The 26,166-nt window shown below is 32.1% G+C and overlaps 1 protein-coding gene across 1 annotated transcript in view; it reads right to left on the reverse strand.

The window, feature by feature from the left end:
* The window catches only part of LOC124369086 (protein artemis-like), a 44,386-nt gene that overhangs the window by 8,227 nt on the left and 9,993 nt on the right, over nt 1-26,166 (reverse strand). The window contains exons 4-8 of the mRNA XM_046826809.1: nt 23,094-23,356; nt 18,820-18,980; nt 16,364-16,468; nt 14,751-14,891; nt 14,105-14,341 (exon numbers count right to left, since the gene is read on the reverse strand). Coding sequence (XP_046682765.1) covers nt 14,105-14,341; nt 14,751-14,891; nt 16,364-16,468; nt 18,820-18,980; nt 23,094-23,356 — 907 coding nt within the window. The remainder of the gene's footprint in view (nt 1-14,104; nt 14,342-14,750; nt 14,892-16,363; nt 16,469-18,819; nt 18,981-23,093; nt 23,357-26,166) is intronic.

The raw sequence follows: 26,166 nt of genomic DNA on the forward strand, positions 1-26,166 counted from the left end.
CCTAGTTTCTCAGGATCAAGTAACAATCGAGGTACCAATACTCCAAATGTGGATAGGCCAAGACCTCAAAGTGCATCTTCTAAGAAGGTCAGTCCTTTTTGAAACAGTACCAATTGAATGAAAATGATGAGTCTGAAAACTGTATAGTTTAATATAGGATTGTTGAATGAGGCTCTTAGTAACGTTTCAGTGTGTAAAAATTGCCATGGCCAACTTGTTTACAAAGTAAAACACATTGTAGGCCTAGCATCAAAAATTATAGTCAGCTGTTCTGATTTGTGAAAACACTATTACTGTGACAAACTCTGAATTAGTCAGGCCTAACACTAATCAGAATGAAGCAAAGTCTGATAGGCCTAACACATTTTATGACCTAAATCTTCGTTTGGTTTATGCTATGCGTAACATAGGCAAAGGTAGAGTGGCTGCGGAGAAAATTTGCGCTTTTATGAATCTTACACCTCCGCCTTTGAGATATCATGAAACATGAGCATTACTTGGGTTCAATTGCTGAGTTAGTGTGTAAGAAGTCAATGCAAAGTGCTGTTGCAAGAAGCTGTATCGGATAATGATGGTTGCAGAGACCTCGCTATAGCTGCTGATGGCTCATGGCAGAAGCGGGGTCACCTTTCATTCTACTAAATGGAGTGGTATCATGACATCTTTATCAACCGGGTAAGGTCCAAGACATCGAGATTTTATCTAAATATTGCAGATGCACTAATAGACTAAACAACACGCATGGTGATGGCTGTATCGCAAAACTTTGAAGGTTCTAGTGGAGCCATGGAAGTTGCTGGAGCAGTCGCAATTTTTCAGCGCTCGCAGGCATTGTATGAGGCTCGTTACCTTGAATACCTTGGTGATGGAGACAGCAAGGCGTACTCCAGTGTATGCGAAGCCAAGCCCTAATGGTGATACTGCCATAACAAAGATAGAATGCATAGGCCATGTCCAGAAACGGATGGGATCGAGATTAAAAAATCTAAAAAGCTAAGACTAAAACACTCCCTGACCGGCTCACGACTTGGCGGCAAGAACAAGCTAACAGATTCTGCCATTATTCAGCTCCAAAAATACTACGGATTGGCAATTAGACGCAACACAAACTCTGTTGAAGACATGAAAAAAGCCATTTGGGCAGAGTTTTTTTTTCCATGTGATGTCTTCTAATGAAAGGCCTCAACATGGACTATGTCCAGATGATGAAGAAACCTGGTGTAAGTACCGCAAAGCCGTAAAATCCAATGAAAACTATGATCATGGCAGCCATTTTCACTTGCCTGAAAACCTAATGACATTTATTAAACCTATTTTTCAAGATCTAGCCAATCCAACTCTACTGGGCAAATGTACTAAGGGAAAAAACTCAAAATCCCAATTGAGTCCCTCAACAATGTCATTTGGACCTACATACCTAAAAGAACATTTGTGGAGATTAAAACTTTGAAATTTGGCATATATGAAGCTGTTACAGCTTTTTAATGATGGCTACATTGGCAAATGCAAAAGTATTTCAAGAAATAGGAGTGTCACCAGGGCAGCATTTTATTACAGCAATGAAAAAGCTTGACCGGCGGCGAATTTGGAAGGCAGAGAAAGCTCAAGAAGATATAGAGAAAAAAATTAGAACAGAAGAAAAACTTACTAAAAAGAAGTCTGGAGGATGAATATGAGGAGCAGGAAGGAGATCAGCCAGCCTATGCACCTGGAATGTACTGAAAAAGGTAATAAAGCAGTATTTTTTTTTTTCCGTTTTTTGTGTTTTTTCCGAAAGTTGCGGTTTTCAATACAAAAGTACATTTTTTCTCAAAAAACTACAAATGGTAGGAATATGAAATTTATTTTTTGTATGTTATGTAGCACTGTTTTACATATGTGGAACCACTAAAAACATCACATTTCACTGAGTTTCAATATTTATATACATACATATACACATAATTTATATAGGTTTTTGACAAGCGTTAAAACAAAAATATATAACTTTTAGGGTATATGCCAAAAAAAATTTTTTTTTGGTTCCACGTGTTCCCCTAGAAGCCCTCTTTAAATGAAAAAAAGAATTATGAAGATACCTCAAGTAGTTCTTGAGATAAGTGTACCTAAGTTAACATTACGAAGATAGGGCGAAGTGCTCCCCTTAATAGATTTTTTAATTTAGATTAGTTTGGTTGTATTTATGATTTGATGATTATGTATTTTAGTACATGTTTAATTTTATTTATTTGGTCTATTTATTGAACAGAATACTGTTTGCACAATCTTTCATATAATCTAAACGCCAAATATTCTTGTCTTACAGTAAAATAAAGTTTAGTACTTTAAAACAATAACTGAGTATGTCTACAACTATTGTTGAGTGAAATGCCTGCAATATACATAAAGCAAGATCCACAACAAGTCTGGGAACAGACTGTACTGGACTTTATGAAACTTTACATATTGAAAAAGGTTGTTGTTAAATATATACTATTAGACACACTTTACGTTTAGAACCACTATTTTTACGACATAAATTTAAATCTGAACATTTAGAAACTGTATGATTTGAAATCACAATATACCAAACTGAAATAAAACACAAACTTTATGTATTTAAAATGGATGTTTTGAAATATCTAAAGAAGGATAGTTTTAAATTATTTTTCTGTTTCTATTTTTGTATTAATTAAATATAAATAATTGATTAGATTATTTGAAAAGCATTATTTATCTCGTAGATTAAACCTATTGTTTAACTGCTGTGTTTTAATATTTATAATTGGAAATGTTCATAAAAATCTACTTAAAATATCTGAAAATAAAAAGAATTACTGAAGTAATTATAATTTATCTGCTTCAAATGTGATAGCTTATACAATTTATATTCTCAAATATTTTAACCCCAGGTGGTAATTTAGTACTGCCAGCAGAAGTACCAACACAAAAGACAGTACAGCGGTTTACTGCTGCTATAACTTTTAATTCTTTATAACAATCAAAAATTCAAAAGACTTTTTATGAATATTCTTATTGTATATAAACTAATTGACAGAAATAATCATTTGATGTATTATTATAAAATCCTATCTGTATGTTTTGTATTATTGAATTAATAATAAATTTGTAATATTTTACTTGATTGAACATTTTGCATAGTCAATAGTCAAACTACTTTATTCTGTAATATGTACAAGGTACAAAGAATAGGGTCCCTACAATGAAACTAAATACTAATATTAATTTTAAAATATAAGTAAAAAATACAATCGTAACATCTTAACAATTTATCTTCAATTCTTCTTTAAATGAATTAATTGGTTTTTATATTGAAATTTTCCTCAAAAGAATATAGAGACAAATTAAGTTAAATAATCTTTGAATTCTTTTTTAAATTTTAACAGATCTGTTTCCATTATAAATTTTGTTGTTAAATTACATAAATATCTAACACCTCTGTAATATGTTTTCTTTTCAAAATAATAAGTAAAATTCAAGATTGTGTTGATTGACACGTCTATTAAAACGAGAATTATATGTATGTTTATTGATTTGTAGTATCGGATCAAAAAATTGTTTTACATAAATTATTGATTCAAATATGTGTAAACCATATACTGTCAGAATTCCAAGTTCAGAAAAAATTATGTTTAACAGAAAATGTATATCTTAAATTTTTCATGATTCTCAAAGATGTTTTTTGTAGGACCAAAGGCCTATCTAAATTACTTATTGTTGTTGCTCCATAAAAGCCTATTCCGTAAGCTAAATGTGAATGGATCAAAGATAAATATATTAATTTCAGTGTATGTAAATTACTAATTTTTGCCATTTGTCGCAATGCATATAGACCAGTAGACATCTTCTTAGTAACATGATCTACATGTTTATCCCAAGCTAAATTTGTATCTATTATAAGTCCTAAAAATTTTGTGTGGTCTACTTATTTAAGTCTGTCATTGTCTAGAAAAATGTCACAGTTTAAATTTGATCTGGATTGCTTTGTAGAAAAAGAAATATAATTAGATTTATCTGAATTTAATAAAAGATTATTTTTGTCAAAAAAATCCTTAATCCTGCTTAGACCAATATGATGAAATTTCAATATTCTCAAGCTTCTGACCAGAAAACAAAACATTTGAATCATCAGCATACAGACACACGCCACCATCCAACCCCTCCATCACCCCAGGCAAACCTCCTATATAACATAAAAACAATAGAGGTCCCAGGATAGACCCCTGGGGCACACCATGCCGTAGTGTCTGCAGCTGTGATCTATGAGCCCTCACATAATGAATTTTATTGTGAAAAATTGTTTCTTCTATTTCTACATATTGTTTTCTATTTGTTAAATAGGAATCAAACCACGTTTGCTCTTTTCCATATATACCGAAGCTGTTTAATTTCCTTATTAACTTTACATGACTGACACTATCAAATGCTATGGTAAGATCTAAAAATATCCCAATTACTTTTTCTCTTTTATCAACTGAGTCAATAATGGACTGGATAAATTCTATACCGGCCGTTATTGTTGATTTTCCATGACGAAAGCCATGTTGTTGTTTGTCCAACAGTTCATTAGACTCTAGGTGTTTTAAAAGCTGATCATAAACCACTTTTTCGAATATTTTTGAAAAAATTGGGAGCAATGACACTGGCCTATAGCATGCTGGATCAGTCACATTACATTTTTTAAAGAGAGGAATCACTTTGGCAACTTTTAAAATATCAACTTTTATATTCCTGAAATTAAAGAAGAATTGATTACATGGACAAGAGGTTTTAAAATAAAGTTAGCAGACTTTTTCACAATATCAATTGGTATATCATCGTGCCCCACAGAAAACTTAGTTTTAAATGATAAAACAATTGTTTTTAACTGATACTCAGACACCGGTTGAAATCTGAAACATGGCCGAGCATAGGTCAGATACTCACTATTGGTATAAATAGAGTTGAGCTGAGGTATGTTAGGTAATACTAACAAGTCAACGGCTGTCACAAAAAAATCATTAAAAGTGTTTCCTACAGTAACAGGATTAGTTATTAATTTTCCATTTGCAATAATACTTTTATTATGATTTACATTGGATTGTTTGTTTACCTCATATTTAATTATTTTCCAAGTTGTTTTTGGTCTGTTGTCAGAGTATAGAATTTTATCATTGAAGTATTTTTGTTTATTTCTATTCATGCACTCTTTCAGTACATTTTTCTTTTCTTTTATGACTACTTTCAAATTTGTGTTTTTGGAAATTCAAACTTTTTTCTCAAGTTCAACTAATTCATTCTTTTTAATTTGTATATCATCTGTAATCCATTTTTGTCCTAAGAAATGTTTTTTAACAGTTTGACTAATTTTAGGAAAATTTATTTCGAAAATATAACTAAAAATACTATGAAATAGTTGATATTTCATATCTACCGGTGATTGATAAACTTCTATCCATGTCTCCTTTGCTATATCTCGCAAAAATGTTTCAGTGTTATTCAAAGTAAATCTTCTGCATAGTTTTTTTATATTCATTTTACTCGAATCACACAATTTAATTCTAAAAATTCTAGAAGTTGACCATCATGATCGGATATTTGAGTTATGATACCTGACATATTTAATTTTGTACAATCTATATTGGTAATAAAGTTATCTATGGCTGTCTGAGAATCAGCTGTAACTCTAGTTGGGAAGTCCACCAAATATGTCATATTATACACTTTTAATATATTACTAAATTTAGTGTAAATTATATCTTTTTTTAATACATTTATGTTTATATCTCCAGCCAAAATCACATTTTTGAATTTATGACATAGTATATTACACAATATATCTAAGTTATTTAAAAATTTATCTACTAGACAGTGTTGGGGTGATCTATATAAAACTGCCAATACAAAAGAAAATTGATCTATAGTTATTTCAGACAGGCAGCACTCAAATTCTTTTTCTTCTAAGAGAGCTTCAACTGCTGGTAATTTAATACATCTGAAATGTATATGCTCTTTAGCCAATATTAGCACTCCACCTCCAGATGAATGAGATCTCACAAAAGACGAGCAAATGTTGTACTAAGGAATGTGTAACCCAACCAATTCTGCTGCTGTCAATTTATATTCTGTTAGTGCTAAGATATCTGGTTGTATTTCCTCTAAATTTATATTTAATATATTTAAGTAGGATGACAAATGTTGAACATTTTGATGAAAAATAGAAAACTTAGATAATGATTGACAGCTCCTTGCCTTAGTATGCCTACTATCTTGAGAAAAATCATGTAAACTTTCAGTTGATGAGGGCAGGTGCTGTATGTTGTCATGAAAATTGGTAATGTTATTTGTATTTGTTGTATTTTTATTGTTGTAAAACTGAACCTTTGATATTACTTTTCTCTGCTCTATTATTTTTCTCTGCTCTATTTTACTGGGCTCTTCTGCAATTTATTTGCTAAAAAAGGTGACAGTGGTGACATTAATGAAGGTTGTGTTGACAAGTGACTACATGTGTTTTTATTGCTCATGGAGTTGCTGTTGTTCTGGATATTAGAGATTCTATGTGTGGTTGAATTGTCTTGTGTGTCTGTGTTACTCTGAGCACTGCAATGATCTTTGTTCACATTTTGTCTTATCAACTTAGCTAGTAAAGCTTTACCTCTTCTATTAAAATGAAAGCCACGATTTGTATAGTAGTTAGGCTGAATGGTTGACAAATCTATAAAACCTCTGATATTAGATGTTGACATACATTTATGTAGTTTTGCATTTACACAGTGAATAGCAAAGTTTTCTTTAGGCCTATCAAAACGGAATGGAATGCTTAGAATATGTACATTTGTTTTAGATGCTACATTTACTATTTTATCTAACTTAAAGCTATTTACAAGTAATTCATGATCCTTGACTCGATCACAGTCATTGCTTCCACAGAGAAATATTGCATGGTCTTCAGCTGTAAAATTAGACGTCATCTCCACCAAATTTTGAGCAACATAGTTAAAATTTGCTCCTGGATTTGTGACAACTTCCACAGTGAAACTTTCCCCCAGTTCTTCTTCCAGAAGTGGTGACAAATGCTTCCCATGACTATCTGCCACAAACAGCAATCTGGGCTTCTTGGTTTTTGCTGACCTCGAGTTTGTTGGCTGGTTACATTTTTCCAGTATTCCTGTCATTGTTGCCTGTGATCCTTTTATCTCAAAAGTACTCTCCTCCACTTCCGACTCGCTTAATAATTGAAATTTGTTGTTACACATTATGGATTGTTTTGGCTTTAGTAATGGCAAACTTCTTCGGACATCTTTATTTTTAAATTGTACTTTTACAATACAAGAGTAAAGCTCACTTGCATTATTTACATTAATACTTTCTTTTTGTTTTCTATCAATTTGTAATTTAATTATAAATTCTTCTCTTTCTATAAGTAGGGTTTCTAAGCTGGTTATCTGTTTGCGGAGATTCTTTTCTGCACATCTTGATACCTCCAACTGCTTACCCATGTCAGTCAATATCAAATTTACACTCTTTAGTTCATTCCTTAGCTCCTGATTTAGCTGCAATAAATCTTCATTGATGTTGTCTGTGTCATCTAGTGCTACCTCTTCAACTTCCTGCTCATTATAACTCTTTTCGTTTTTATTTTCCTTATGTAAAATAGTCTGCTGATCCGATACTGAGCATCTATTACACTTCCATCCAATATCTCTCTTTAATACCTTACACTGCTTAACGGATAAATCAGTACAAGTTCTATGAAACCAATTTTCAAAAGTAGTGCATTCTACACTGTATCCTCGGGTTCCCAGTTTCTTATTGCATTGTTCACAACTGTATATGCTGCTCTTTCTGTATTTTCCCATGTTTTAAAATAAAAAATTAAGAAAATATTTGTTAATTATTTAATTACATTTATTGACTGGGAAGTTTATTTGTAAGTTATTTTATGGTTTCTAATGACTTCATTTCCAAAATTTTATTAATAAATTAAATGTAACTACTTAAATATGTCCTGTATTCTATTAAATTAATTTTGGATAGTTTAATAAATTTAAATGACTAAGCAAAAAGAAATGCCAGGTGAATGATTTGAACCACTGATCTAATATTGAACTTTGAGAGATGTCCACCTTACACACTGAGCTATCAGTACTTATTGATAAGAGAACAAGAGTCACTCAGTATCAACTAAAACCTGCTCACTCACAATCAGATAGGGTAATAAACCTGTCGTGACAGCATTACTGCACAGTAAAAGTGAAAGTGAAAATAAACATTATTTTATTGTTACAAATGCCAGTACAGTTTGAAGATATTTTAAACTTGTGAGTATTGAAATAAATGTTTAATAAAATCACTGTATTAAATACAATTAAATAAAAATTATTCTATTTCAGGTTAGTTAGTAAGTTACCAATATTTGTATGATTAAAACAATTTTAAAATGTCAACTTTATGGATTAAAATATTCACTCTTTAACACTCTTTCACTTTTGAAAATATGATATAAAACAATTGTTGAAACTTCAAATAGCACTGATATCAAAATGAGCTGTAAAACAACACTGTGACACTTTCGAAACACATGTCCAAAAATGTGCATCAAATTGGATGTTATTTGTAGCGTTTTCAAAGCTACATTGGCTAATTTTTTAATTAAAACTTAAATTAAATGAAAATTTTGGGAAAGAAATATTAGGATTTAATTTTAAATTAGATTGTGAGAAGTTAGAATAAAAACGAATATGTAATCCTTTGGAAAGTTACTGCTAGTAATTTTAAATTATTAGGAAGGCGGTTCACTGCCTTGAATTGATCAAAAAGTTTCTCCAGTTGGATGCGGCTGGGCCAATAAGAGAACGCCGCGGATGACCATCAGAAGGGAAGGAAGGAGAACTATATAACCACCAACTCATAATTTTCGCCCTTCTTTTGGTAATTTATCGTGAATTAAGTTAATTACGGTGCGCCATGTTTCTAAAATTTTTTCTGCGAGGGATTTTGAGGATTTAACGCATCAAATTTACTGTACGTTATATTGAAATAGTCTTCCAGATCTGATATTAAATTAATTTTGTTGTCTTTTTTATAGGAAAAATTAAATTCATAGAAACTACAGAGCAATCTGCATAACTGATTCTCGATGAACAATAGAGCACAATAGAATCGTACAAGCTATATTTGGTTCAAACTTGCAAGAAAAGTGAATTAAAATTGAACTTTGTTAATAACTTTAATTGAAATTTGGAAATTTAGTAGTTAATTAATGTTTAATTGGAATTGTTTTATTGTGAATTATTAATTGGAAATGAATTGGACTTTAATAATTGTTTGAGAGAGTTGTATCTGAATTGCATAGACTTGAAAGTTAAGGTACAACTAGTGGAAAGAGAAGTTTGATTTTTTATTTTGAATTTTGAGTGAACTTAGAAGTGAACATTTTTATTTTAGTTATTTCCAAGTGGTATTTGATTTTTATTTGAAAACTTTATTATTTTATTTCAGAAGAAAGCTCTGATTTTTAGTTTGATATATTTGATTAATATTTTTATTTCTTGCCAAAGGACCTTTTAAAATTACTAAATGGTTTGTCAATTCTTTGTGGAAAATAGAGTGATGAAAATTCGGAAACATTGGACTTATTAATTTGCCAGTTTAAAATAAATCCATTATTTTTATTTATAACTGTGATTTTTATTTAAGACAAACCAGATTATAATTAATAGTCAAAAATCTAGTAATAAATTTCACTGAATATTCACTCGGAGCTTACTAATAAAAAAATAGTTTATATTGTCTTACATGTCTGGATATTAATTTCTACAATCCAAGTCGGTGTATTGGTATAACCATCATTTACAATCATATTTTTTTTTATTCTTTTAAGGGGCAAAAAACACTGTGGTTATCATCGCCCTCAAGAAAGAATTGGCACCTGCTCGCATTTGGTGGTGTCAATTAAGTAAATAAAGGTTACATTCTATATAAAAAAAAGAAATAGTAATCACGACTAGGAGGTGAGTAAATAATTTACTCACCTACTACTTAAAACTAAATAACAATAAATGGAATAAGGGAAAGACTGTAGAGTGGTCTTAACCCATATAGAGGCTAAAAAGATAAATAGAACATACATGAAAACAAGATTCAAGATTCAAGATATTTTATTGTCATTAAGCACAATACATATTATGCAATAGACAAAGTCAACATATTATATAGCCTACTTTAATCTAATCTTTAATCTAGGCACAGTTATAGGACAAAATACAGTATTGCCAGCTAGAACTAAATAACAATAATATAAATGTGAATAAAAACAATAAAATTACAATTAAATAATTTAAAAATCTATACAATATGTGCTAACAATCCTAATCTTAAATTAACAATGGATTAAAAACTTAATGAGCTAATATCACAGGCTAGGTAATCTTCAACAGTGTAAAAAGCTTTATTTTTCAGCCACTTTGCAATGGTAACTTTAAAATTATTAAGTGTAACATTCCATGCCTTCTCTGGTAATTTATTAAATAATTTTATACTGAAAAATATCTGGCTGTTTTTGGTCTTTTCGAGTCTGACTGGGGGTAGATCGAGTAAATACTTTTTTCTTGTGCAGTGTGTATGAACATCTTGTCTATTTATGAAACTATTCAAATTTTCTTTTACATCAAGTAATGAGCAGTAGATGTATAAACTTGGCAAGGTCATAATTTGAAGTTCTTTAAAAAAAGGTGAACAAGATTCTTGTTTAGAAACATTTTTTAAAATCCTAATAGCTTTTTTTTGCCATAAAAATATTTTTTTGGCACTGGAACTGTTTCCCCAAAGAGTCACACCATACCTCAAGTGTGAGTGGAAAAATGCATAACAAGCAGTTATCAACATCTCCTGAGTAACAGTATTCCTTAGTTTACATAATAGGTATATAACTCTAGATAGTTTAGTACATAAATAATTAACATGATGTTGCCAGCTTAATTTACTATCTAGGATAACACCCAATAACTTAACAGAATCATTACTGTATTTAGTATTATTGTGTAGAGATAGAGTTAAATATTCAGTTTTATTATGATTCACTGCCAACCCATTTGCTTTAAACCATTCTAGAGCTAATTTAAATGAACGTTCTTGATCAGATTTTAAGGTTTGTGAGTCTTTATTACAGTTTAAAAGAGTAGTATCATCCGCGTACAAAACAGAATTACAAGGTAGGCTAGATGAAAAATACTTGTTGAACTTGTTGTTAACGACTGCCTGCCACTCGGTATTCCATTTGGCTTTCAGTTTGCCCTTCACCACCAGGCTAATATCGGAAGAAACCATCCATGCGGTGTAAGGCTGGAGTTCCAATGCTTCTTTGGCTCCTCTATCTGCCAGCTCGTTTCCGGATACTCCAATGTGTCCAGGTACCCAGACAAGAAAAACAGCAACACCTTCGGACTGAAGGGAAGACAAAGAGTGCCATATTTCGCGGATGATTATGTGTTTAGAATACATATCGCTGATGGCTTGCATACCACTAAGGGAGTCGCTGCAGATAACTAATTTATTTGTCATGGCACACGTTATATTTAGGGCGTTTTTGATGGCTGTTAATTCGGCCGTGAAAATGGAAGAGTCATTGGGGAGACGAAACCCGTATCGTCTAACCCCAGTGACGAAAGCACATCCAGTTCTAAAACGTTCCTTTGACCCGTCAGTATAGACAACATTTGCGAGGCTGCCTAGTATTTGACGGAATTCTTGTTGGTAGACTGTTTCTGGAGTGGAGACTTTTTTAAACCTAGAGAGATTTAAAATAATTTTTGGCATCGAGACGCTCCAGGGTGGGATATCACATTGATGGACGACTTTAAACTCATAATCGTTTAGGCCTATTTCAGAAGCGTAGGATTTGGCCCTAACGCCTAAGGGTGAAGGATGATTTGGTTTCGCTAGGAAAGAATTTTGGAGTGGATTTCGCAGGACCGGTTCAAATGCAGGGTTGTCTGGCTTCCCTGAAAGAGCATGAACATAGTTTAGGGACAGTTGTTGCCGTCTATGCGAAAGAGGAGGTTCTCCCGTTTCTGCAAGAAGACTTTTAATAGGAGAAGATCGAAAAGCTCCAGTGGCCAGTCTTAAAGCAGAATTATGGACAGGGTCAAGCATTTTTAGAGCACTGGGTCTTGCGGACCCATATGCTTGACATCCATAGTCTAAACAGGAACGGATGGTGGCTTTGTAAAATCTGAGAATGCATGTCCTGTCAGCCCCCCATTTTGTTCCGCTAAGAGCTCTAAGTATGTTCAAGCGTTTCATGCATCGATCTTTTAGGTCTCTCAGGTGAGGCACCCAAGTTAGCCGGGTATCAAACGTGAGACCCAGGAATTTTATTTCCTCGACGTTTGGTATTCTCTGTCCCATCAAACTTAGTGTTGGCTTCCCCATGGTTTGGAGCCTAGAAAAGACCATGCACTTAGTTTTGGATGGGGAAAAAGAAAAACCCGTTACTCTAGACCTCTGTTCAAGCCGGTTTATAGTCAACTGCAAAGCTCTTTCTGATGTAGATAGTTTCTTTGCCGAGATGAAAATAGCAAAATCGTCTACCAATAAAGAACAGCGTACAGGAGGTATTACATACGATGCAATTTCATTTATTGCAATGGTAAACAGAGTGCAGCTTAACACACTTCCTTGCGGGATTCCATTTTCTTGAATAAGAGGACCAGAAAAAGTTTTCCCGAGTCTTACTTGGATGGTTCTGTCAGACAAAAAGCCATTTATGAATGCCACCATGTGACCACCAACACCCCAAGATATTAATTTATTTACAATACCCCTTCTCCATGCAGTGTCATAGGCTTTCGACAGGTCAAAGAAAACAGCAGCTAAGTGTTTTCCTTGAATAAAAGAATTTAGGATGAACGTCTCCAAACACAACAGATTGTCAGCAGTAGACCTGCCCTGCCGAAATCCACACTGAGTAGTCGCCAGAAGATTGTTTTTTTCCAAATACCACACAAGCCTTCTATTGACCATTCTTTCAAGGACTTTGCAGAGGCAACTAGTAAGGGATATAGGCCGATAGCTACTTGGAGATGCTCTATCCCGGCCCGGTTTATGTAGAGCGATAATATGTGAACGACGCCAAGATGTAGGAAATACATTTTCAAAATAAATTGTTATATAACGTTAAAAGGTCTTTCTTAATTTCCTCCGTCAGGTTCCGCAACATGGCATAATGTATATTGTCAGGACCTGGTGCGGAGTTTGATGTGGCCTTATTTACAATCATATGTTGTCATTAATGATGAAGTTTGTTCTGCTGCCTTCAGTTTTTCTAATTTGGAAGTGGACAAAAAATTTTTAAATTCAAAGAATGAACTCTTTCATTTAGTTAACACCATTTTAACCATTTCTCAAAGTTGTGGTTAAGAACAAACATTTCCCATAATCCCCTGTACCTTTACATTACAACTTTCAAAAGAGAGTAAGTCAAAATATGAGATAATATTTTATGACCCCTCTCACTTAATCCTTTAAGGATGATGTGGCTATATATGGGGAGTCTCCTCAGATTGTATGACATAATATATTTTGATAATTGCACTAATTTACTGAGGAAAAAAACTGTTGTAGTTTTATGAAAACTATACTTTACTAATTAATTATAGGATTATTAATATTTTGTCAATGTCAAAATAAGAACTGCATTTATTAAAAAAGCATTATAAACTTTTTTAATAACATTTTAATTGTGATTGTTGTTTCCTACGCCTGAAAAGCACAATACATTTTTATTGTAAGCACCAATATTATTATTTTTAGTAGTTATTTTCAAAAAACAAATCTGGTGAAATTTGAATAAGTTTTTGAGCTTATTTTTTAATGAGAAGTATTATGCCTTGATAATTACAGGTAATTATTACATGTCCTATTACATGTACTATTCAACTGAATGGCTCCCTAAAACAATGTAGTAACTGATAATTTTTTCAAAAATTAATTTTTAGCTGAAATACTTTGTAAGTAACACACTACATTGTGTTGTATATTTTGTTTAGGATAAACCTCTGTTGGCAACCCATTATTTTCCAGACTTTAATAATTATGAACTGAGAGAAAAACAGTACAATACCTGAGAAGAGCAACGCCTCTTGGCTGGTGGAGTAATGGGGCTTAATGAATCATCGCTACTATTTGTTGTTGACAAGTTGCTGGTCTGTAATTTTGATAAATAAGACATTTTAGTAGGTTGAAACCATGAGCTGCTACTCGTACTTTCTTGATCACTACTCTCATTAGCACAGGAGAGTAAATTTTCTTTTTCATCTGTTTGTAGTTTTAAAACAGAGAGTTGCAAGTTTTCAAGAACCTAGAACAAAATAAAATACTACTGTCTTAAACATTATATTTTTTTTATTCACGATATTATTGATTGAAAATTATATCCTATAAAATTTAAAGATTAGTAAAAATATAATCATATGCCCTATATCAGTATTTATTTCCTATTGCTGCCTTTGTAGTTATTAATATAAAATAATTATTTTGAACTATAAAACCTATTTGTTTTAGAAAGAATAAAAAAGTGTACAGTTTTATGGTACGTTAACAAACTATGTAAATAATTATATTTTAACTACTTTGTACTTATTAGATTTCAAGCAAATTTATATCTTGAATCATACACTATTAAATTTACCCTAAAATGATTGGTGGTTGATTGGTTCATAATTGAGTAAAATTAACCAAAATTAAGAAGAAAAAAACAATGCTATTACCTGTTCATGACTAGTATTGTTAGGCACAACACATGGATATGTGTTCTCGGGTTTGAGATAACTAACTATCTTAATTAGCTCCTCCAAAGAACAATGAGTTGCATATGCAACTCTCACAACATTACAGTCCTCTTTCACCCTCTGTAAACAAACAAGTAACATCAGTGTAAACATTCACATGTTGCAGATTTAATTAACTATTCATTTTGTACACACATTGTAGATCACTACTCCTTGCAAACTTTCATTAATACATTTACTTAATACTGTAGACTACATTATAATGTCCGATACCATTCCTTGCCGTCAACTATCATACAATATAAATTGTATTGATTCTATGCTAGGATATTGGAACAGCTGTTCGTATTTTATTTTTAATTTTGTTTACTCTTCTCCAGTCCCCAGGCTAAGGTGGTAGGCGCTCTCTGCAGTTACTGGTGCTCTTTTTTAAAATACATAAGTATTTTATAAAAGTAGCATAATTAGTTTTTATACAGACAACTGCATTATTCATATTGTATTTAACAGGAAATAATAAGAGAACATTCACTCAATACAATGTATCCATTTATTGATATATTATTTACTCTATATACTATGATTACAAATTTTAAAGGTAAATTAGAAACTAAAACCAAACAAAATGTTTTTTTCTGGTTTTTAACTTTTCGATTATATTTATGACATCAGGGATCAAGTCTTTTTCTTAACACAATAACACTAGAGCATCAAGTTCACTGTCTGAAAGAGTTGATATTTTCACATTCTTTATTCCAATCAAAACAAAATATACTCTTTCTGCAGTGCAGTTTGTGACAGGTAAATTCAGAAAATAAAACCTGTTTCTACAGTACGATTAAGAGTGAAAACTATGTGATCTTCTGCACTTTCTTTTACTCGGTTCTTTTGGTTCTTGTTTCTCACATTCCTTTTTGGCAGCATGTTTCATAACATCTTTTTTGTTCCTATTAAATTTATATTTAAAGAACTGTAACACTAAATGGCAAAAGTGCTAAGTTATGGTTACAAGATTATTTGGAGAATCATAACTATATCCCCTGGTTGATGACAACTCAAGCCACAGACAGACAGTCTCCTGTATTTAGTTTTTTTTTTAATATTACTTTGATTGTATGATATTATATACATCTATTCCAGAAACAATTTTCCTTTTTGAATGTGGTTATCAGTTTTATGATCATTAAACCTCATATTGATTTTTGGCGATTTTTAGATACATCTGGAAAATTAACATAGGCTCTTTTTGATCATTTTATTAACTTCTGTAAAAGTGTTAAATTTGATTCCCCACATGAATATGTTTTAACACCATTCAATTAATCTTTTTTGTACTTTTGGACTTAATAACAAGTTAATAAGAGTAGCTGACTTGACACTTAACTAAGCCACAAAAGTGTTCCAGACATACAAGTCGTGACATAACTCCAGCTCTCGCTTAACCTATCCGCCACCTCATTTCTCATAATCCCCTCATACCCCAGCACTCACAACAGAGTGACTTTGTTGCAGGTTTATCGTAAGAATAAAGAGAGACTTATCCAAATATGAAATACTGAGGTAGAGAGATATATGCACAATATGAAACTTACGCTTTTCTGTAACTGTTGTAGGTTGAACGACATAGCACAGGGTTTTATTGTCTTTATGAACTTTCCTGTTCTTAAACATCTTTGGCATTCACCTTGAGAAGACACCTGTGATTGATAGCAAATATTTTTGATAGCATTAGTTTAAATTACTTACATTCTCCAAACACAACATTATTGTATATTATATCTATACTACAAATATATGGTGACATCCTATTAAAATCAGAAAATTTAGTACTAATTATTTTATAATAATGACTAAATTTAAACACTTTTATTGTTGATTACTACTGGACAATCACACTGTTAACTAAACAAAATCAATGATGTTCATTTCATGTAAGATCCATAAATATCTTTGAAAATAAGATTAAGGCTGGTTCCATACTAGCTAGATCTACATCAAACCACATCAGTTTCTTGTCATTAATGCAGGAAACAACTCATCCCACACTGTGTGTGGAGTGCTAAGGATGTATGTGAATACATTTTAAAGATTTTTGTTACTTTCTTATTTGTAGGTATATTGTTTTTTAAAACATCCCATTCATTGTGTGGAAAAAATAAAAATGTATACCATGCACACACTATATATATATATATATTTTAGACAAACAGAATTCTCAAAATCTAATGTGTTTTCTCTTGTTTTGTATTTCCACTTTAGTAACATGACACCTGTTCTGAACTTAATGTTCATGAATAAAGTTATCTGTATTTTGTATTCATTCCCTACTTGTATTCTGTTACACCCTGAAATCCCCATTTTCAACCAATGTTATTAACACACCACATAGTACTCAACATAACCCATAAGATAGATTTTTTTATCACTGAGAATTTTTGACATTCCTCTTTCTTCCCCAATATCCTTCAAATGCAAATTTGCTTGGCAAATTATTAAGAAGAACGGTATCCTGGTAAATAATGTCAAACCCAACATTGATATTTATACTCAAACAATTATTTTATACATTCCATAAATGAAGTTGAACAAACTACAAAAAAACCTCTGTAATAATGTTCCTTGCCATTATTTGTTGCCATCTAGTATATATTTTCAAGACAACTATGTCCATATTATACCCAACATATGACAAGGATGCAAATATCAGTATGTGAGCTATCATCCCATTTCTGTTGTTCTGAATTGTCCAAAATGATTGAAATTTTGGTTTTACTCAACAAATTATTAATTTTATGAAGAGTAATTTTCTTTTAAATACATCTTAATTTTGTTTTAGAAGGACTAGATCTTCCTTTGATGCAAAATATGATGTGATCAGCACATTAATCAGGTATTTCAAAACAAGGCCTTTGCTCAGGGCACATTCTGTGACCTGATAAACATTATGTTCTTCACTATTTTTTTTTTTTTTTATTTTATTTAAATGGTTGCAACAGATTGTTAGCATCAATGGTGTAAGATAGAAGGACATTATAGTCAAACATGGTTTCCCACAGGACCATTCCTTTCTAATCAGTATAAACTATCTGCCATGACAGGTAGAACAACACTTTATGCTGATGACATAACTTTTATCAACATTGCTGATGTTTTATCAGAATAATGTTGAAGAACTGTCAAGATTGCCTGATGACTCTTTGATAGGCGCTTCCCAGTGGTTTAGACCTAATAAATTTGTTTTCAATGAAAAAAATACAAAGTAATAATCTCTAGTTTTTAACCTTATTCAGCCTCTAATGATAGTAATATTGCCAACAATGTAAATTTTTTTGGTAATTGACATAGATAATTAGTTAAAGTGGAACCTACACAATACACATAAAATATATAAGTAAGAGGTTTTCTAAAGTTATTTATATTTACCTTTTAGTTCGCCTTAAAGGTACTGTTTCTACAAACTATGTATGGCCTGCTTATGTGAGGAAGTAATCTTTCAATATGGCTTAATATTTTGGATCAAAACTAAGTGATAGTCTCAAAAAAATTATTAGAGTAATGACTGATTCTCACCTATTGGTAAGTGAGGTGATAAAACACTTTTCATTCGATGGAAATTCAAACTCTACTTCTATATTATATGAATTATTTATTTGTATTTTTTATCAAAAATTCAATAATGTACCACAATAACTAGAAACAATGCTGCAATTGGTTTTCACTGTCTCGTTTGAACCTAATAAATAAGTACCCACACAACATTGTTACTGTTACTAAGCTTTTTCATACTTGGCTTTTGAGACACCCCTTCCTAGCTTATTTAAATGTTTAGCAGTTATGGAATGCTCTCTAGATACTGGTGGAAATTGCAGTGCAAACATTTCTAAATATGTGTTCTTTTATGTGTTTCTTTCAAATCAGTGAACCCTAACAGGACATTTTCAAGGTAAGTGTTGATTTCTCTATATATTAGTAATAATGCTTGGTTTTCAGTCCTATTAATTCAAACCCAATTACAAATAGTGGTAGAAATAGTAAAGAAATGAATTACCGGACATAAATGAATCTTAGCCGATAGTTTTTCAGAGGTCAGCATATCATGCAGCTCAGGAATAACAGCATAATTGGCATATGACCTTTCATCGGCAATCCAGATACGTTCCTTGATACGCTGTGATATCAAAATCAGAATTGGCTCTAAGCCATGGTAAGCTGCAAAAGAATGATATAAGTTAAGTACAAATTTGGACTTTCTCATAGGCAACATTTTAACAATAATGACAGTTGAATACGTTAACGGGGCATTATAGACTACAATGGTATAGGCTGTGGCCGTTACTAATCCACTATAGATAACAACGATAAATTACAAAAACACAGTTTTTACAAATCTCTAATTCAAAATATTAAAATCATGTAAAGTTACATTTTATTAAAATAAAATTGTTATTTAATTTTATAATCATATATGTACAACATATATGATTAACTTAACTTAACTTGGTTTGTTTTCTTAACTTAGAAAACAACATAAATGTTTTGTAACCAGCACTTTTGTGCATGCACTACAAAAATGTCACAATTCAATATTATTTACTTCGTTTTACTGCTTAAAAATACTTTTTACTGACATACCCAAGGTATGTTTATGCAAAGAAAGTAAAAGTAGATGTTTTTAATACAGAAATCATTTGGTAAAGAAAGATAAAAAATTCCTGAACCAACAACTAAAATCTCAGAATAATCTCCACCAAATTATACTCATCCATGTTTTATCAGAAATAGGTAGGTTTTGAACCAGTAAATAAAATTTAGAACACCAGAAATTACCTCAGAGAGGTGATGTGGCAGCTCGCCAGACACCTTTTGAAAATCAATATAGATCAGGTAAATGATGGCAAGTTTATGAATGCAACAACCTCTCATGAAGCCATGCTGATAAGAAGGGAGAAGATGAGAAACTCTCATATAAATAAATGCATAAAATCTTTTCAAATATTTTTGAAAACCATTGGTATTCTTGGTAAATATTGCTCAACTAAAGTATTGACAACGGCCAACTACGAGCTCATTTATTCATATCTTGGCAAATATAAACTAGACAGATTATTTAGGCTCCAGAAACTATGAGACTAGGGGCATGGTACAACTACAGAACACTATAACACAGAACAATTTCCTTTTGAAAAGCTTCCATCGCAGCTGGAAGATGTCCAAGTTAGTGTCAGAATAATAAAACGACTACATAGGGGTATTAACATTTTTTCTTAATAAGTCACTTCAAAAGCTCATCTGGAACGCTTTTTGTTGTCCTAAGGCATTCAACTCCAGTTAAGTTTGCGAAGGGCCGCAGGGATTATTGAGAACCAGTTTTGTGCTCCAGTGCCTATCATTTTTTTATTTATTTATTCTTTGAAATAACAACAATTACAAATAATGTTATTCATAAATGTAAACGCTCTATTTGTATTTGTCTGCATTTTCACTTAATACTAATTACTAATTATATTCTTAGAAACTAGTTTCTGGTCAAGTCCATGTAGTTTTATTACAAGAGTAAAACACCTCACCACTAATGCAGTAACAATAAAAATAATAAATACAAATTTCAAATTAACATAGCAATAATTAACATTTTCTAAAGAAAACTTTAATCTTAACAAAAAATAAAAAAATACTCCAGGATAATAATAAGTAAAAAATAGAAGAAACAATGTATAATTTAACTTGATAAAATACATCCAAACACATGCTTTTTAAAGGAAAACTATATTGATTTTCAAAAGGTGTCTGGCGAGCTGCCACATCACCTCTCTGAGGTAATTTCTGGTGTTCTAAATTTTATTTACTGGTTCAAAACCTACCTATTTCTGATAAAACATGGATGAGTATAATTTGGTGGAGATTATTCCGAGATTTTTAGGTTGTTGGTTCAGGAATTTTTTATCTTTCTTTACCAAATGATTTCTGTATTAATAAAAACATCTACTTTTACTTTCTTTGCATAGACATACCTTGTGTATGTCAGTAAAAAGTATTTTTAAGCAGTAAAACGAATTACACAATCATTTATTACTAAAAAAACTTAGAAATCATTAAAAATAATGAAGTCTTATGTGAAAACGAAGTGCATGAAAACGAAGTGCATAAAAACGCGGGAAAAGTACCTCCTGAAGAGCGAGAAAGACGGCGTTGTGATAGCTCGAGAGCTGGCCGCACACTGACCTCATTTCGGAACAAAGACTCTGTGGTAACCAGAGTTACCGCCCGCTCCTAGCGCAGCGGTAACCAGAGTTACCACCGCAGGGAACGTGTTAATAGACAGACCAAACTTGGTAACATGGACAGCATTTGTATATATACTGGACAAGTGAGCAATCTTAAGCAATAAAACATTTAGGATGACAGTCACTCGCATTTGGGCAAAATTTTTGTCTCAATGTACATAAACCAGAAGCAATGGTCTTTGTTTTTCTGCAGTTGTACTACGTACCTACCCCACGCTCAGGAAACACTCGCCATTCATTCTCTCTCTTTCTATTTTGCCCTTCTAAATTTGTAAATTTTAGCCATTCTATTGTTATGTGAAACTAGTAATTTAGAAAATCCCTCTACATTTTTTTATTTAAATATATTTTTTATTTGTTATCAATCAGAGAGTTTAATTTAAATAACCCGTTCATCCTTCTTCAAACAGACCTGAGTACATTCTAATTATAGCCATCTAGGTTATACTATGATCATAAAAAAAATATATATATACACACACACACACATATATATATATATTAGGGTGGTCCACAATTATATAGAAAAAATAAAAAGTTTGAAATATGTATCTCCACACAGCTGCTTTTGTTCCCACTATGCATACTGAAATCACCAGAAAAAATTGGGCCCAATCAGAGAACGTTTAGAGGTCCCTATGATTTGAAAGTTCTAGTTTTTAATTTAATTTGTATAAATTAACCGTTTAAGGGTTACTTTTAAGCAATTCAGCAAACAATTACAACAAACTTGCTTTTAATAAGTTTAATTAGTTGCACCAACTTCACCTACTTTATATTTATAAACTTTCACTTGTGAAAAGACCCATTATTCTTACTTTGATGGTAAATTACTCATAGGCATTGCGGGGGGTACTGAAAAAGTTCACCAGAGTGGCGATTCTTGTTACTGGATACGGAAAATCTGATAGGAGTCCCAAAGATTGATCTTGATCTGGATGACTGGAAACTGAGAAAAAATTTGAAATAAAAAAAAATTAAATGAAAAATGTCTTCATTAGAGGCGAAAGTTTAGTTGTGTGCGTGCTTTAATATTTAATACAGGGTTAAGGAGTGGCAAACGTTCCATTCTTGAAGACAGTTTAAATTCTAGCCATGAATAAATTCCATGTAGAAACCATGTATTTTGAATTTGTGCTCTCCTCCGTTTTGAGTACAGGTTTTTGGAGTTAGTGACGGCCCTGATGTTGCCCTATTTAAGAGTATTAAGAAATACCGACCTCAGATTGACAAGGAAAAATTTTCTCCCGGCAATAATGATTTGTTTGAAGCCAATGACCAAACAAAACATCTCAAAAACAATATGACGGACTATTATGGTGCTATTTTAGAGGACCCAAATCAATCAAAGCAGCCTTGAGATGACTATTTAGAGCTTCTACAGTTGTGTAATGTTTTTTTTAGTGATACAAGCTTAGAATCGAAGTAAAGTTCCGAGCCCCAGAAGGTTTGCAAAGTGCACGTTGGATGGCTAAGGCTATTTATTGTCTCAAAAATATATTTATTTAAGGATCAGTTTACCCTCACATCTAAAGAAGAGAAGGGAATCACTGAGGTAAAGTTTTTTGTAGCACTAATAAATGATGACTTTGGAAACGAGGCCGCTCAAAAGCTGAGAAGGCAGTTATGGAATGAGGTTCCTTTTTTTAAAGCAAGTTGAAGCATATTCTAACATCATCGTTAGGAAAGTCGCTTTAATAGCATTTAAACGCCACCTATGGTTTTTTTTTTCAAATCACTTGATTGGATTAGCATTTTTTGATTCCCGCATCAGTAAAGAAACCAAAATTGTGATGGTTAAAAAACCTACAGTGTCCACCAAAGCCTAAGACCCTTAAGCGACTAGAGGGTAAATAATTTAACTATGAGAGTTCTCTCGAAATATATGTTACACAGCGGACAACGGAACTGTTCGACATCCTACTTAAAAATGGTAAAGAAAAAGCTATATATATATATATATATATATATATATATACGCTATAATCTAAATAAAATATAAAATACTTAATTATAGGGTTTTTTAACCAATACTTACAATTATACCTAATGCCCACTTCGTTTAAACAGTCCTCATTTAGCCAACTAGCAATCAGATCTACAATATCTTCTAATGATTGGTTTCGTGATGGAAACGTAAGATATTTTGTATGACAGAATGTTGTGTCCAGGTACAGAGTGTCGATTTTTTTCACCATTCCACTTCTGTCATGTAAAGCTTTTATTTTTTTCACATCATTTGGGTGGATTCTAAAATCCCCAGTGTAAAGTATACAAGTTTTTCCTTGTTCAAAAAGAAACCTGAAAAACACATAGGATTAGATTTTGTACAAGATGTAGGTAAAAAGTGATTGATATAGTCAATCAATTAGAAAATTTAGTTATGGAGGAGACTAATAGAACATAGACCATGTATCAAAGACAATACTGCAATGACTTGAACCTTATATCACTTGATAGATGTATAGGCTAACTAAATAAAAGAGGGCATATTTAATATCTAAAAACTATGAAAATTACATTACATTTTGAGTTGTTAAAAAATTTACAAGATCTTAATGGCAAATAGAGATGTTAGGTTGTGGAGGATTAGTAGTACCAGCACATAGGACTTCGTACAGTCAATGGAGGGGAAATGTAATTCTCAACCGATACAAGACCTTGATGAAACAGCAACATAATGTTTTATCGCCTTTTCCTTGCACACAACTGGTTGAACAAGCATTTTCATCTTATATTCCAAATTATAAATATAGGAATAAGCTTCATGCAGTTTCTAATCTGAAAATTTCTATAAAAATCTGAATCAGATTTTAACCCTTTGAGGAAATATTTATTAAGACCAGTAGCAGCAACTAAATTGGGGAAAAATGTAAGAGCTTTATAAATCAAAATCGATAAAAGATAGAGCAATAATAATTGTTTACTGTAAAATCTTTACTTAATATATAAAATACTATATTTGTAATAAAAATAGCACTTATAAAAAATTGCTACTTTTGTAAATATTTTTACATATATGTTTGAAAACAAACATTTTGTTACTTTTTGGTTAATTTCTAACTAAATTTAACATAATTTACCTAAAATATGACAATGTTGTTATATAAATAAAAAGTTTGATTTTATATCTAAAATAATAAGTTAAAAAATAAAATAATGGAAAATATTATGAGTAATGTGTTTTTTATAATTTTGCTATATATTTCCTTAAACTTCTTGTTTCCTAGGAAATTTAGATATTTTTATTCACCGTACAAAAAATTACTTTACAAACAATAAAATATAGTGTACAGTTGTAAAATAATCCAAATAATCTTTATCTTGGCCTTCAAGTTTTTCATTCTCGCACAAACCGTGAATTGGCAAATGGTTTTTTTTAGCAAGGGAAATATTTACGTCTTCCACACTATCACTGATATCAGAATTGCACTCGTAATCACTGTCTAATAACAAAGCGACAACAGAGTCCAGCAGTTTTTTCCAACCACTACAATCAATCTCTCATCTAAACAAAAACAGACAACAAACCTAACCTTGCATGTACTAGCTGACAAATCAAAAACAATTACAAAGCACTCGAACAAACAGGTGATGAATTCAGTGTTGCCAGTAACAAAATAAAATGAAATTTATTTTTATAATAGTAAAAGAACTAGTGAAGACCACAGCAACAATAACTAGCAGGTAATTTCAAAAATAGAACAGCCCATAATAATAAAAAATGGCTAAACATAAATGACGGGACCAGGTTGTCACTCGGCATACCAAGCGGTCTGGGATGAATATCCCAGTCCGCTTGGTATGAAACCCAAACCCGCTTGCCTGTCTTCTCCAATGAGTTAAAAGCTATTTAATCAAAAAGAGAGTTTATTATAGATTTAATAATATAACTCCAGTTGCTTCCAGGACCTGGGCTGCTGTATCAACAAGGACACTAAACAGCGTTGTATGTTTTGACATTCCTGATTCCATCAAGAGAATGGTCACGAACAATATCAATAAAACCCTAATTTAGATACTGAACACCTTCCGTGCAGTCAATACCTCTTACCTCACTACCAAATATAACTCTTCCAGAGCCTATATTCGTTTGCACCTCATCTTCAAGTACACTTCAAGAATGTCCAGGTCAAGTGAAGGTCTTACACAGTTTAGGCACTGAAACTTGTCAAGAGCTCCATCAAAATGAACGGGATCAGAAATAGATGGGTTTGGGAAAGAAGCATCAGTGGAGAGATCCAAATCCCTTTGAGGGTACCTTTAAATTATTATTTCCTTTATCCAGAACAGGGCTAACTTATAAAAGAGAGCCTTGGAGCCATCCTGGTAAGTCACAACCCCAACTAAGCCTTCTGCAATATTACCTACAATTATAACCTAATACACTCTGTCACCTCGTTCAACATAGTTGCCAGATTCCAAGAACTAGGATTAAGAGACAATCACATACAATGCGTGGCTATTAAGTAACCAGATTAGTATTGGCAAAGCCACAGAACCAAGGCAATAAGGCAAAATATCGTACGGCAAGTCACGTGACCCCTCCCACCCCTCCTCGTGTTTTGTATGTCTCCCATTCTTATTCTGCTCTAAGCGCCCGTATGTGAATATCAAATTTCTTTTTAAACTTGGAAAATCAATCTGTAATGCAAGTGAAACATTTGTAATGATACGAGTGAATGAAATGACTCTTCACGACTATATCAAGTTTTTGAATGGTTTAAATGATTTAAAAATGGCCACGAAGACACGAATGATGATACTCGCATTGGCAGACTATCGTCATTAAATACTGATGCTAACACTGAAAAGTTCGATAACCTTGTTCGGCTACATTACCAATAATTAGTAAGAAACACTACATTAGTGTCTTGACTACCCTATGTGAGCAAGAACAAAGAAAACGGAAGGTTTTGTGGAAAAACAAGTCATGGATCCTCCACCAGAACAATGCTCTTACCTACAAAGCTTTTTTAGTAAAGACGATTATGGTCATACACAACATCTCTGTCTTAGATAATTCACCTTACTCACCCGACTTAGCCCCCTGTGACTTGTTTTGTTCCCTAAAGTCAAGTCAGCAAAGAGATTTGAGACTGTTGAAGCAG

This window comes from Homalodisca vitripennis, chromosome X (assembly GCF_021130785.1).
Source record: "Homalodisca vitripennis isolate AUS2020 chromosome X, UT_GWSS_2.1, whole genome shotgun sequence".
NCBI lineage: Eukaryota > Metazoa > Arthropoda > Insecta > Hemiptera > Cicadellidae > Homalodisca > Homalodisca vitripennis.